At 35.4% G+C, this 14,938-nt stretch overlaps 1 protein-coding gene across 1 annotated transcript in view; it reads right to left on the reverse strand.

Annotated features, from left to right (window-relative positions):
* Positions 1 to 14,938, reverse strand: part of CDH9 (cadherin 9) — a gene marked incomplete at both ends in the record, with an annotated part of 71,971 nt that overhangs the window by 11,090 nt on the left and 45,943 nt on the right. The window contains 6 exons of the mRNA XM_082310073.1: positions 2,209 to 2,330; positions 3,717 to 3,853; positions 5,174 to 5,427; positions 6,754 to 6,941; positions 10,674 to 10,841; positions 13,125 to 13,244. Coding sequence (XP_082166199.1) covers positions 2,209 to 2,330; positions 3,717 to 3,853; positions 5,174 to 5,427; positions 6,754 to 6,941; positions 10,674 to 10,841; positions 13,125 to 13,244 — 989 coding nt within the window. The remainder of the gene's footprint in view (positions 1 to 2,208; positions 2,331 to 3,716; positions 3,854 to 5,173; positions 5,428 to 6,753; positions 6,942 to 10,673; positions 10,842 to 13,124; positions 13,245 to 14,938) is intronic.

Genomic DNA, 14,938 nt, shown 5'->3' on the forward strand with positions numbered 1-14,938 from the left:
AGAAAGGAAAATGAAATTTTACACATTAATGGATATTTCACCAAGTATACTAGACTAGATGGAAATTGGGTTAAGGAAACTGACAAGCAGTACGCCTGGATTGAACTTGGTTCAAATATATGACAAAACCTGTGTTTGCTGGTTGATAAAATGGCACATGATTACTTTCAATGAAATCTTCATTTGTAAGCTTTGGAACTTTTCTTTGTGTTATGCAATTAAAGTACATGACTCACTTTGCTATCAGTCATTATATTGAGATTTTAAGATTTGTTTGTCTCAATTTCATCTTGTGCAAAGAGATTTTGTTGCACAGACAGAATTTAGGTCATATGCTAGCTGTTTGAAATTAATGGTGAGAATTATTTGAATGTATTCCACCTGGAAAAAACAGCTTATTAATCATAAAACAAAACTATGAGGGTACAATAACCAGAAGTTTAGGGAATTTTTGCTCATTCTGTATTCTCATGTGACAATTTATGTCACTGATTAAGACACAATGTTCTGATCATAAACCTCAGTTGTTTCAAAAGGTGCTCCTTGTTCATTTTTTTGATATTATAATTCCTTCCACTGTTTTAATTTAATTCATCACTGCGTTTGATATGCATATTCCTGTATTTATATTGTTTCTTGAAAAAGAATTAAATTAATGGCCAAGTACCTCTTCAAAGCCAAGTGATTGCACTCAAAGTATCCTCTGTCTTTCTAACCCACTTACCTAAATTCCAGTATTAGGTGCAATGAATGAAAAACAAGTAGAATTGAGTGTAAACTCCAGTAATCCCTGTATCCTCTCTTTCTCCCTTTTTTGGTCTCTTCTATTTGTGGTTTTGTTTTTTTTTTTTTTTATCTGTTAAACCATTCATAAAACATCATTTGAATTGCAGCTAGTAAACTGCATGTTCTTGCTCTATCTAGAGTTCTGCAGGACCTGAAATTCTAGACTCATCTCAGGTACCATCTGTGCTACTTTCAGTGCAGCCCCCGTAGCTATGTTAAATCCAACACTCGGCAGCGATCAAGATAAAACATGAGCATGCTTCCTCATGTGTATCCATATCCCCCAGCCCTGAAAAGCCTTTGAATGTTGTATGGTCATTTTGCTTTAAGGACAAACAAAATATCCTACATTCTGATTCTTTCCACATATTTTCCATGAAGTCAGCCAGCTTTGGTTGGACGATGTCAGCATAAAACTAGTGAGACACAAGGAAAGACCTAAGCTGAGTTTAGGACTCCATCCTGGCCTCTCCCCACTAGAGTAGGAACCCACTCAGATTTGTGCTTGTGAAAATAATGATCTCACGTTTTTTCTTCCACTAGAAAATGCATCACTCTAGAGAAGCGGCTCATGCATGGACTTAGGCCCATACTTGAAAGACAATCTCAAGGTACCAAATCTGCTATTAAATCCAGTTCTTTGGTAAATACTTTCAGAATTAAAAATCAGCAAAGCATACATCTCTCTTCACAGGATTTAAAACTGAAAGGCTGACTGGCATTAGCATAAATAGATATTGGTTGTAGCAACAGTAATATTAAAAGATTTCTGTAATATCCTAGCTCTGAGTTGCATTAGTCTACCTCCTTTCTCAGTTCCAAGGTATCACTTTATTTTCTCTACAAATCTTATTGTCTTTTTAGATTATTACAGAATTGCTGAGATAGTTTAGAAAGGGATATACATGAGCTTTGACCAAATTCAACTCAATTCCAAATTGAAGTTTAACTTACAATGGAAACAGTTGCATTTTGTCATTTATTTTTGTAAAAGTTTACTTTTTATGTCGCCTTTACAGAAGCATAATAAAAGATCTTCCTGCTTTGTGTACTTGAAGGTGAGGCTACATTAACTAAGGCTTTGAAAAAAATCCAGAAAGAAGTGGAATTATCAAACAGTATAAAGAGTTTTGTAGCATTATGCATAACTAGTTATGAAAAATATTTTCTGATATTAGGAGTGAAAAAACACCTTAAAGTACAATTTTGTATTATATGCTATGTTATTATACTAGTGTAAAATCCTGCATCTTTTATCTCCTGAAACCTTTTTTGAATCAACTGGTAGTTTCTGTAGAACGTAGGGAATAAAGAGGTTGGGTTGGTTTGCAGTTGTTTAAATTAAGATATGCTGAAGTTTTCATGATGGTATTCCAGGATAGTCTCATTACGAGTTCTTCAGTAACATGACTATTTGTTTACCTGTCCTGCTTTTGCATTTTCACAAACAAATGTTTCATAGTATTTGGCAAATTCTGGTGCATGATCATTTATGTCTAAAATCCGGATGAAGACAGGTATCTGGGTACTTTGTTTAGGATTATCTGAAAGAAGAAAATTATTTATATTACAATGCAAAGATTGACAGTCTATGAAAAGATCTGAAATTATCTAATATATTTTTTCCGATAGATATTAGAAATGTTCATTTATCTTGATTATATTAAACCAGTTATATTTCATTTTCTACTGACATACATTCCATATGAATAAAAGCCCTATTCATATTTGAAACAAATTATTCTATTATAATGTATGTATTTTGAAATAATACAAAGTATACTTAAATTGATATGCATTAAAAACAGGACACTGAGTTGTTATTGACTTGTATTCCATACATCAGTGCAGTAAATGATTAATTGCAAAAGCTGTTTTCTGAGGTCAAGCTGTCAAGAAGATTTTCTTGTTCAAAGCAGTAAAGCAGTTAAACAGTGTCAGTCAACAACAACAATACAAAAAAAAACCAAACCAAAGGTTGTCCTTTCTCCCCAAAATGTAAAAACCAAAACAAAAAAAGGATATATGTAGATGTTATCATCAACCAGTCTTCACAAACTTGACCTCCAAGGACACGCTACCACTGGAAATGAATCTCACAGTACACATATTGAAAATGGAGTCCATATTTGACCAAAAAATGAAAAAGCATTTATGAGGAAAAGGTATCAAGTCTTTCTTAAAATGGGGATATAATTCATCTCTCCATATTACCCGACTCCCAGACTGTTAAGCACATAAACTGCTGGGGAATCAATGGGGAGAATGAAGGAAGGGAGAAAAGTTGTTCCCTAAAATCAGTGTCTCTGTTTCCCCTCTGATGACTGTTATCAGTTGGCTGGAAATAAAAGGCAGGCAAGAGACATCCAGATCTAAAAGGGTCCAACAAAATAGTAAAGAATCCAGGTGAAAGACTTAGGGCCAAGGTTTGCTTCAGACATGAAGGGGAAAGAATTTCCTCTAGTCTTGGCTTCAAATGAAGCCATTTCCTAAGATAAGTTAAAGCAGTTGAGGTAAAGCATAATTTCTTCCCCTGTTAACAGCAGTCGTTCTGACAATGTGTTATTTCTCCATCATGGACATCTTTTTTTTCAAGGATTTTCCCAAAGACTTAGCTCTAGGATAAAGCCAGCGCATCACACCTGCACCAAATTACTTGCTGGGAATTCTCAGGGAACCAGTTAACTTGTCTAATATATACTGTATGCGGTTTTGTTGAGCCTGAGCATTCCAGATTATCTTTTCACAAATGGGCAAAGATAATCCTAAAGTAGTAAATTGAACTTTTAGATGTGCATTTAAAGATACTGTCCATCGATAAGATCTGAAAAAGGGCAAAACTAATGAGACAAGATAAATCATAGTTACTGTAGAATTTCAGTCTTGTCTTAGTTCTAATGTTCTTCTGAGATAAATGATCTCTAACTTACTGATTTCAGTTGCTATGACAGTGATGTTGTGCCAGGGAGTTTCTTCCCGGTCAAGTGGCTTTGAGATGAATAAGGATCCATTTCCTGAATAGATGTTGAATATTCTGTCAAGGTCAGTGTGTCGATCCACAGAATATCTGTCAAGATACAGTATAACTGAGCATCACTATCTCCTATTACAGTCTCTAGTTTAGCTCACAGCCACCTCTGAAAGTTTTCTAATTTTAACTGTGGTTAATCAAGAATGTTTTCTTTACAGTTAACCTAAGCTTTCCTGTAGCTTCTTGAGGAGTGTAACATGTTACAAATACGGAGAAACAATTTTTTAAGACTAGTGAGTGGCATGAAGAGCAAACTATTCATGTGGGCAGTTTGTTAGCTTGATATTTGAAATTACATCTTAGCTTATAAAGTGAATGCTGGAATAACAACTAAAAGTGAACATTCTAAGATAATATTTTTGCAAATTAATTGTTTCTTGGAGAACTCAGTCATCAAAGGACACACATTGCAGATATAACTAAGTATCAATTTATAACAAGATATTTTTGAGGTGTCATAAGGACCGTCAAAATAATCAGAAAAATCTTTGGATTAGTTGTTATCTAAGATGAAAGTTCTTAAAATCTTATTTTATAACATTTGCTTTTGCTCTGTTCTTTCCCAGCAAGGAAGAAGGTGTATTTCTAATTAGTCTAGTAGCTACCAGTCACTATCAATCAGGTTCAACTGAGACTTTATACATAGATTACTCAAAAATATTTTATTTTCTTCCTCCCCTCACACTTCCTACCCCAAACTGTACTGCTGCAGGACATAACAGGCTTGTTCAGAAATGCAGAAATCAGGTTTCCTAATCAGTTGCATGGTAAATACACAAATTTCAATGCTGTGTTTGTCACTGCAGATAATAATAGCAGATGGCTAACAATTACAGCAATTTCGCAGCACTGAACTCATCCATCTAATTGTTAGGACTTTCTCGCAATTATTTCTTATTTAATATAATGTGATCATTAAATAGTTAAGCTATGGAACATGGTAGACAGTGTTATGTCTAGGGGATTATGAAGGTACAGAAGGCTGACTGCTATCAGCCCGCAGGGAGTGCAGAAATACACCATTTTGAGTATTTTACTTAAGTTTGCCATTGGAAACATGATATAAAAACACAATGTTATGAACATTTTGGTGAAAGTACTAGAACATGATGCCAGTTAAATGCTGACCTCTCCTTTTTACTTGCTGCCTATAGGCTGTCCTTCAAAAGCATACCCTGTACTGTTAACTGTGTTTGCCTTCACAAGCTCCCCTAGATATTTCTCTGCTTGACATTTTTCAGTAGCCCCTATGGGCTTCATTACTCAAGTGGCCCCCTGTTACATTGTGCTCTCATCACACTTTGTGCATGAGACTTGACACACATCTAAAGAATTTTATGTTGTGTAATGGCTTACTTTATTGCATTCTTTGTTATATCTGGATCTTGGGCTTCAACCTGTCCAATAATGCTTCCTTCCTTGGTATCTTCATCTACCTCTATTAAATACCAGGGTCTGCTGAACACTGGAGGTTCATCTATGTCTTCCACAGAAATTTTGACCAAAGCCGTATCTTTGAATGGCCCCAGCTGAAGAAAACGAGGATCAGGATGAGTATTGGTTGCTTCCACTCTTAAGGTGTATAACATCTTGTTTTCAAAATCCAGATGCTGGGGAGAAAATAATAATAATAAACTGTGTCACTTTCCAAGAAACGTGAGTCAGTTTTATAATGCTGAATTAGAAGTGTAGGTAATTTTAGGAGCAAAAGCTCTAAAATTTAATGCATCTTGGAGAAAATGGAGTATATTAGGGCTTGTTCTAGGTATACGAAAAATAAGGAATATTATAGGGTTGCAAGGCAATTATGATCCCTCTGCCTACTACTTGTTCAGATTCCTGGAAAACCAGGAGGGGTCAATCTATAGAAAAATCAAAAAAGAGAAAGAAACAGGGAAGTTGGACTCAATCCACAAGTAAGAATTGCTAAAGGTCTTATTTGTCTTACCTCATTTGTAGAAACAATTATCCCAGCTCTTAAATAGTCTCTGTCCTATTTCCTTTTTCCTTACTCCTCTCTCATTACCACCTACCCTTGCCTATTTTGCATCAGGAACAACCCAGACCTATCCCTGGCCTCCATGTTCTACAGTGAAAAAAAAACTATGAAGTCTGTTTTCCACTCTATGTGACATTTATATTATGCATATCCATCTATGCATATCCATCTATGCATATGCATATATACATTCATATGTGCACACATATGCATGCATGCAAATACATAAATATATGTAAGTTTCCAAATATATGTGTATAGATCTATATTTTATATATATGTATATATCGATTAATTGTTATTGATATGTTCAGTAAGAATAGAACAAAAATAGTGTTCAGAGTTTAACAGTCTGAACACTAAAAAATAACCAAAAAATCTGTCAGAGGTGGTATTTTGAATTAAATTTCTGCCCATGTCTTTGCCCTTTGGACTTCCATTGACATAATATGTAACAACTTAGGTTTCACCAAGGTTGCACTTAAACCAAGACAGATTTTAGGTACTGGAGATACCTGACTGTTGGACAGATTAGAGAGGGACAGTTTAGCCTTGGAGGTGTAAGTTCATCAAACTTCAGGTGAGCCTCCAACCGTTATGAGCCTTACTGCAGCATTCAGCTGACAAACCTTACTGTGAACTGAACCCCTCCAGGTTTTCACAACCCTAATTCAAAAGTACTGTGTGTGAGAGTATATATATTGAACAGACAGCAGCCACTGAAATATTGCTTTATGTGAAGTGACATGACAGTAAATTTCCCTCGAGACTTGAAAATAACAGATATCTGCTGAAGAAAGAGAAGAACAAAACTAATACAACTCCTTGACAGCCTGACCCCTTGTGAGCTCTACCTTCCCTTCCCCTGGAAAAAGAAAAATAACCATAACACCTGGAGAGCTAAGTACATATAAAAGAGAGGGAGAAAAAAATAAACCTTTTTGACAGTTATAATCCCTTCCTGTGTGTCCTTGTCAGTGACGATATCAAACATGTCCGATCCATCCCCATTGGAGATGCTATACTCAGTCTCTGCATTCTCACCCACATCAGGGTCATTGGCTTTAATTCTGCCAAGAGGAGTCCCAGGTGGTGCAGACTCAGGAGAGCTGAACTGGTAGGTGCCTGAAAGAGTGAAATCAAGCATTTATTATTTTGAGAAGCTTTGTTCTTCTGAATAATAAACATCTTGAATTTCACCTGAATTTTTTAAGTAACTTGAAGTTTGAAACACTTTAAGAAAAATGCTGTTAGTCATCATACTAAACTTTAAAACAGCGTTCACAGTTGATTGACAAACTGTCAGAAAAATTTCAAGTCATTCTTCAAAGCCACTTAGTACTGTGCTTTTAACGCTTTATATTTTTTCTCTCAGTTTTCTAGAAATGTTCCCAGATATATTTAGAAGTAGTAGGGGATTTTGTTTTGTTTTCTCAAGGCACAAGAGCTGTAGAAACCAATGTGGATTTTGGAAAGAGACTAAAATGGAATAGCCTTTTTTTTTTTTTTATTCTTTTGAAAAATATATTCAGGATTTGTAGGTGTTCTGTGTGAAAGTAATTCATTCATCCGTTATTGGTAATACATACTAAAGAGTCATGGTAAGGAGCATTTGGATACATGTTCATGTTAATTGCTATAGTTAATTGAAATCCAGATGCATTCAGATTTTCTTTAATTTACTCTGTATATACTTTTTGTGCTCTTTCAATGGTTGGTTTCATTTAATATTCTTATAATCAGGGTTTGCTAGAAAGAATTCTGCTTACACAGACATTTTAATCTTGCTTATGTGTATGAAAAGTGAATTTATATGTATTTTCTCACAGCATTTGCAATAAAAATCTAATTAAAAGGCATGCTGTTGCAGAAAAAGTATTAATCGGGCAGTTTTGTTGACCAGTCAGAACTAGACAATGAAGAGCTTTTATCACGAGCAAGACACAAATGTTTTTAAATCTGTATTTTCAGTTATTTGCTACCAAGAAAATGTAAAAACAATTCTGATATATTCAACATTTTACATGTGACTTTCTAGAATCTGATGTTTCTTTTGATCTGTTTTCTCATGTAAATTAATATTAATTTACTGAGTGAAGTAGTAGCATTGGAAAAATACCTTAAAAGTCTGGACCTGACAAATTTAGCACTCTATAAAATGCACAATCCTTATTTGAAGTGTCCAATAAGAACCTGTACAAATTGTATTGACTTGCAGTACAGTACAGTCAAGTATCTTTCTTGCAACTAGCCTATTTCCTATATTTACATGTCCTTTGCTTTCTTTTAAGACACTTAAAGGGTCCTGAATGTTCCTTTTAAGTACAAGGGCTATACCAAATGTCTGAGTGCTGAATGAGTTTCTATCCCCAAATGTACAGACTAATTACAAAAGAGTGTCATTGCAAATACCTTATATTTATATAGATGTGTAATAAAATGGAAGCTAATGCTTGATGCTAAATTGTATTTGCTGTTACAAATCCAAGGTTATAAGTGAAAACTCAGCAGTAGACTAAGATGTGTGTTATTCCCTTAAACCAGGTTGAAAATGGGATGAAAGTTAGCTGATTCCTGTCAGCTAACCACAAGTTTGAAGGCTTGCTCAAATTCAAGGGTTTGGCAGGTGAGCCAGAAATACTGTAAGAATAGATTTAATCATGCTACTCATGACTTCTTCCAGAATAAATAATTCCCTTGAGTACTTTTGCATCTGAAAGCATTCCTTATTTTTGCGGTGCTGTGTGAGTGCTACACATTTTTGGCATGCAAGATGGGTAATTTGGTTTAGAGTACAATTGAATTCAAAATGTGTAATATTTTCATTATGGTGCCATTTAAATTCAGTTTAGGCCTATGTCTTTTAACTGGCTAGGATTCCTTTCAGGAAACAAAACTAAACAGAAAATCTGTTTCTTCTTAATGCAGTCTGAACAACCAGTACCTCACAGTGCACTCTGCCATTTTCCTTTCTTCTGTCCCTCTAAGAAATCAATCTTTAGTTCTTCAATGCCTTGACATTAACTACTGTTGCTTCCATTTGCAATTCACCCTCGGCTTTCGGCCACATTTTCATTTATTGTTCCCTCACATAAGAGAAAATAAAAGATAATTGTTTTTGGAAGGAGCAGACTTCCAGAACTAGATAGTTCTAAGAAGAACTCAAAAACTCCAGATGTTTCTCTATGTTTGATTTCCTAGGAAGTGTTGAAAAACACCCTGCTGAGGAGAAAGAAAATGAGAGGGAAGGGTTATCAGCAAAATGAAAATTGCACCATTGAATAGATCCCACATCAGGTTTTCTATAGCCCATCCAATGTGTTTCAGTGATGTTCAAAGTAGAAAGCTACAGAGAATATTGTATAAGGCATCAAATTGTGTAAACTTCTCTGTAATTAGGTACAAAACCCAAAACTTATTGAAATAATCAGAACTTCCATAGACTTCAGGCTTCAGCTAATCTTGAAAGAAGAGCATCATAAGGAGCAAAGGCTAAGGAGGCAGAAAACCCTAAGTTTTTTTTTCAGTTCTATGCATTCTTCATTCTTAATTTTATTTAGTTTAATTTAATTCAGCAACAAAGCTTACAATGCAATGTGCTACACCACATTCTAATTTAGGTTCAAGAATTCCTATTTGCCCAAATATTATGGGCTGTAGCATGCTATACATGTTTAAGTAGTATCCCCTCCTGAAGTCAAACAGGAAGGTTGGTTGAAAATTGCTGTGTGAGTTTGCCATATGAAGGTGATTCTCAGCAAGTAAACTCTGTGTCAATTCAAATTATATTTTCTTCATGAGGACTGTAGTACTTCCCCTCTCTTTTTACAAATCAATCTGTTGTCATGAATAGAGGTAAAAAAAGTTATATGCAATTTCAAGAATCCTTTCTCCCACACTGTCAGAGTTTTCTAATGTTTTTAAAAAACTGTTCTAGGTTGACCTGTTTATACTATTCTGAGTGTACTTATTGCCATGGTACTGAAGTGCTTTTCAAGTTTCTTCAAGTCCAGGAGAGTGTTTTCTAAGTCAGCTCAGTTTGTTCAGTCCTTGGTGAATCCGTAAAGAGAGCCAGTCAGGTCCCTAATCAGTGCCAACAAGCAATTCAAAGTTTATAATGTGGACATTTTTCCAGTAGGCACTGAACTGAGGCTGTAAATTTCTTTTGTCCGCAGCCTATCAAACAGTTATCAGATGCTGATTATAACAACTTGGGATTGGATTTAAACCAGTGGCCTGTGATGAAAGGATCTGTAGGATGCTGTGAAGCTTTCTCTATTGTGCAGTTTTCTGTTGTTTGCCATTTTTTATTCTACAGAGATATTTTTAAAAAACCTAGTTTTGTCAAACTGGTCTAGATCATCAAAATTCGACTTCAAGAGCTGAGCACAGATTACAAGTACCTAAACCAAATGCTTAGACTTCCAGCAGAGCATACCACCTGATCAACTCTGCCTGTACAAGGTGGTACGTTAGAAAACTTGCTGAGCTATCTGCTTGCCTAAACATGTGGAACTACAAGTGTGTCCAAAAGCTGAACCCTAGATTTTGTAAGTAAATTCCTCTAAAGACTTTCAAGTCCCTGCAGTTAGCCTAGGTTATTGTTACAACTCACATTCCTGTGAGCAGAGTAAGAAAGGGAAGTTTATCATTCCAAGAAATATTTTGCTATTAAAAAGTTGGAGGCATAAATTTCCATTTGCCTTAATAATGCTGCAACATATACAGACACAGCAGTGGGACAGTATTTATACTAAAAATAGGGGAGAAAAAAAGAAGATCCCAGATGATGACAGTGAAACAGGTGATTTTAGAGAGGTTCTTTGGAAAACAACAGAACTATTAGATGCTCCATACTCTGAGGGAAGCGAGGTGGATTGTTGTTGACATCAGTCAGTGTGATGTTCACGGTGGTGGTCCCTGATAGTCCTCCCATCTGGCCTCCCATGTCTTTGGCTTGGATGACCACTTGATACTGTTCCCTGTTTTCTCTGCTCATGTCTGGTAAAGCAGTCTTGATTATGCCTTGGAGAAGAGAGAAAAAGGAGAGACAGATAGGTGAAGGAGAAGCACCACCCACTTTAATCTCAGAGGTTTTAAATGGATTAATGTAAGATATACTGTGCAGATGTTAATCCATAGCAATCAAAACAAGGTATACTGCAATAAGCCTTTCAATCTATGGCTGATTTAATGTGATTTTAAGAAAAAAACCAAATAAATGTAACAGAGACATTATTCATTGTTTGTTATGTGCTAAATCAATTTAATTATTCTTTCAATGACAAAAATATAAATATATTTGTTGAATTAATGAAATTTTTCAGTTGCTTTCCCCAGTTATGTAATCTCCAGCCCTGGTGAGGTTTTGATATTATAGCATAAGGCTGAATTCCAACATGCCCTGGATTCATTCTTTTGGACTGTAATAGATCACAGATTTTAATGTGTAGTGATGGCCACTGTAAGTTAGATAGGGGTATAGCTAATAAAAGAATTGGACAAGAGTGTAAAATTAGTGTCAGAAAATCTCTTTTGGGTGTCTGATCTCAAGAATTTCGTAAATGTAATTGAAATCTCTCGGACTCTTTTACAGCACACAAAAAAAGTAGGGACCTCAGGTGAGAAAACCAAAAATCCCATATCCTGAACAGAGAAGTGACCTCAATCCTCCTGGGATCCAGAGCCCAAAAGACCTTTTTATGAAAGTGGACACACATATGTTTTCTTTTAGAAAACCAAGCAGAGATTTTTTTTTGTATTTTGAAGGGTGGTGGCTTTGCAAGCTTGAAGTGATGAGAAGTGGGAGAATTTAAATACAGTATGCTTTTTTGCTCAGAGGATTCACACCCCTGTCTTTCCTTTCTCAGAAGAAAGCTCTCATTACAAGCTCAGCTTGATATGGAAGCTGTCCTACTATGCCAAAAAAAAAAAAAAAAAAAAAAAAAAGCAACCCTGGAAAACTCTTATTCCTAGATAGAGAGTGAGACAAAGAAAAAAACCTCTGGAGTGGTTATAGCATTTACGTCTGATCCAGGATTGCCAGGTTCTGATTACTGTACCTAGGCTTGTTAATATATGTAAAACTAAAAAGCAAATTGTATAAAAATGAAAGATAGTTCCAGAACCAAAGATGAGAGCCCAGATCTCCCCCAAGCCATCTACCTGCCTAACGACCTGCTGCCATCAGTTGATGACCGTGTGGTACTGGTCCTGTTTCCCTGCTCATGCCTGGTAAAGATGTTTTGAGTAGGGGATTGGAAAAAAGAGAAAAAGGAGAGAGATAGGAAAAGGCGGAAAAAACCCAAACACTTTAATCCTAGGCAAAATCTTTATGCCCCCTTTTAAAACTGTAGCCATGTGATTCTTATTATCCTTTTGACATAATGTCCTTGCTGTATTTAAAAAAGAAATTGTTTCAAAAGTAAATTAGCTGTCATCTGAACATGCTCAATGGATTAGGAACTTCAGGGATTCTGGGCACAACTGCACTTAAATTCTGGATTCTCAAACCAGAACAATTTTGATAACATGCAGGAACAAGCTAATGCAATGCCTGCTAAGTCTTATGTGCATTAGGATTAGGTATCTGGAGGGGGCGAGGGTGATGTTGTTTGTTTCTTTTTTCGAATGCCAGTTTTGGATTATAGATATCCAAAGTTCACACAAGTTTTTCTTCTTTGTGTCTGTCTCTTATTCGATTTCCTGCATAACAGTGAAAAGGGCTTCCATTCATGTTTTACAACTTAAAAACATTGATGCGTCTTGCTTCAATTTTAATAGCTGTTGGAATCAGAGTACAGTTTGAAAAAACATCTTGAGTTAAAAATTGTCAATGGTTAAGCATCTATCACAGACTTTTAGAAAGAAATAATTTACCTTTGAGGATTTTTTTTTTAACTTACAGTCTGAAATAGTCCAGCTCCTTTTTTCTTTTCTTAAAGACAAACAGATGAAATTCCCAAAAATTGGTGTAAAATAAGCTTTAATACTTTCAAGATTCTTTGGACCCTTTACAATATCCTACACCCTTTCTGAACTGTTGACCTTTACAGTTAACAGGCATCTTCCAGAAGTCTTATTCATACCAAGTAAAGCAGTTCTTCTTCTGCAATAATATTATTTTAACAAAAAAAAGGCATACTTTCATTGTGATTCCAGTTTCCATTTAGAAAAAGTGTATCAGCTTCGTGTCAAGCCTTATGATGCCATACACATGTTCCAATATTTAAATGCAAGTGAAAAGTGTCTTGATCCCTCCATCCTGTCTTTGTCATTGCAAAAAGTGAGACTAAATGAATTGCTAACCTGTTTCTGGATCCACTGAGAAATATGGTTGTCCTTGGAGGATGCTGTACACCACTTTGGCACTGTTTCCATAGTTGGCATCATCAGCATCTGTGGCTGTCACTTGAATAACAGATGTACCTAAATGGGTACCAAACAAGGAATCAGTAGATTTTAAGAAAGCACCTACTTGTTGTAAACCACACACAGTGGTTTCAATATTGAATTCAGTAAAAAATCGAACAGCATCCAGTGGACAAATCCAGTGTTATCCTACCCAAGCAAACAGTAAAATAAAGTCTCATTGTCCTCGTGACTAAAACTAAAATCATTAACGCTTAAGTTTCATGCTTCAATTAGACATGAATAAATGCACAGGGATTGACACGTCTTTGAAACCCAACACAACATTAGGTTTTTTGGTGATCAAACAGGTTTGAAGATTGTTCTCTGGTAATAACATGACGGCAGTTGAAACTGTTGACTTAAAAGGTAGGTAGCTGCTGTGTGAAAAGTACCATTATGATTCTTAAATTTGGCTTAATCAGTAAATTAACCTAAAGCAAATTTCCCCATACTCATTTTCTGCTTAGATGACAACCTCCAAATATCTGAAGTCAGACTGAATAAAAAATTTGGTCGCATCCTAACTAATTTTTAAGATGCTTTTAAGAAATTAGCTTGGTTTTGCAATAAGAAATTCTGGCTTTTTTTCTCTTTTGATCAAAATTATCCACCTATTTGGCAAATAATTGCCATTAAGTGATAAGTACATTTGTTCAGCATTCACTTATTTTGCATCAAAATGGCTTACCCATGTCTTGTGATCACAATGAGGAGAATATAGGCTATATGGGATTAAGAGCACTGTGAGCCAATACTTTTGATGTAGTTTATGGATTAGAAGCAAATGAAAGCTTCTGTAAAGACTTTTTTATAAGATATATAAAAATACAAAACTGTTCTTCACAAGCTTTTATTTCTAAGCAATTTTCAAGATGTCAGGATACATTTTGCTAACACAATCTAGAGCTGACCAATGTCTGGATAAATGAGGGCAGTTCAATAGCTAGAAGTGTAAACGTCCTTAACTCCTTGCCAAGGGCAGAAGGCTGACTGAGAAGAAGTTCTTTACCCTATTTTTGGCTGGATATTTTTTATGTAGCTCGCTTTCCTTAGAAGAAAAATGTCTAGTGAGCACTGTCCACTTAAATGATATAATTTCCTATTCTTTTTTTTTCTTCACCCTCAGCCTCTCTACATTGAAGTTCACTCAAAAAACTTGCAGTCAAATATCTGTCTTGACTATAAATTTAGAAGATGCTTAATTACCTGTGACTAATGGAATTGAAGCGAATCATCTCTACTGTCGCTCTTCAGTGTATACAAGGGATTGGGGAAAGTAGAAATCCAGAGTAATCAAAACAGATTTATGAGGGCACATGTTATTATTAGGTCATGTTAGATGCATGTGTTTTCTCATAGTATGTAATACTGCTTTACACATAAAGTTTTATCTACATAATAGTAATAGCAATTCCCACTATTTCAGGTTATCTGAACAGCATGACAAGAGGGGAGGAATACTTCTTTCTCTGCAACAAACTAGCAGAAAAAAGTTGTAAAAATGCTTTGTCACAATTCATCAAACTCTGAAGAGGATTTTTGCCATCAGCAATCTAGATTACTTTTTGCCTGGTTAAACAGTTAGAGGTCATCTGTGTGCCAAGCTAGGCTGTAAAGATAATCCTGAAGAAGTGAATATTTAAGGACAATTTTATCGCTAACAGTGTCCCACAGAACTGCTCATCTGGGCAAACAATGAAAAGAGTTTT

This window comes from Platalea leucorodia (assembly GCF_965183815.1).
Source record: "Platalea leucorodia genome assembly, chromosome: 1".
Taxonomy (NCBI): Eukaryota; Metazoa; Chordata; class Aves; order Pelecaniformes; family Threskiornithidae; genus Platalea; species Platalea leucorodia.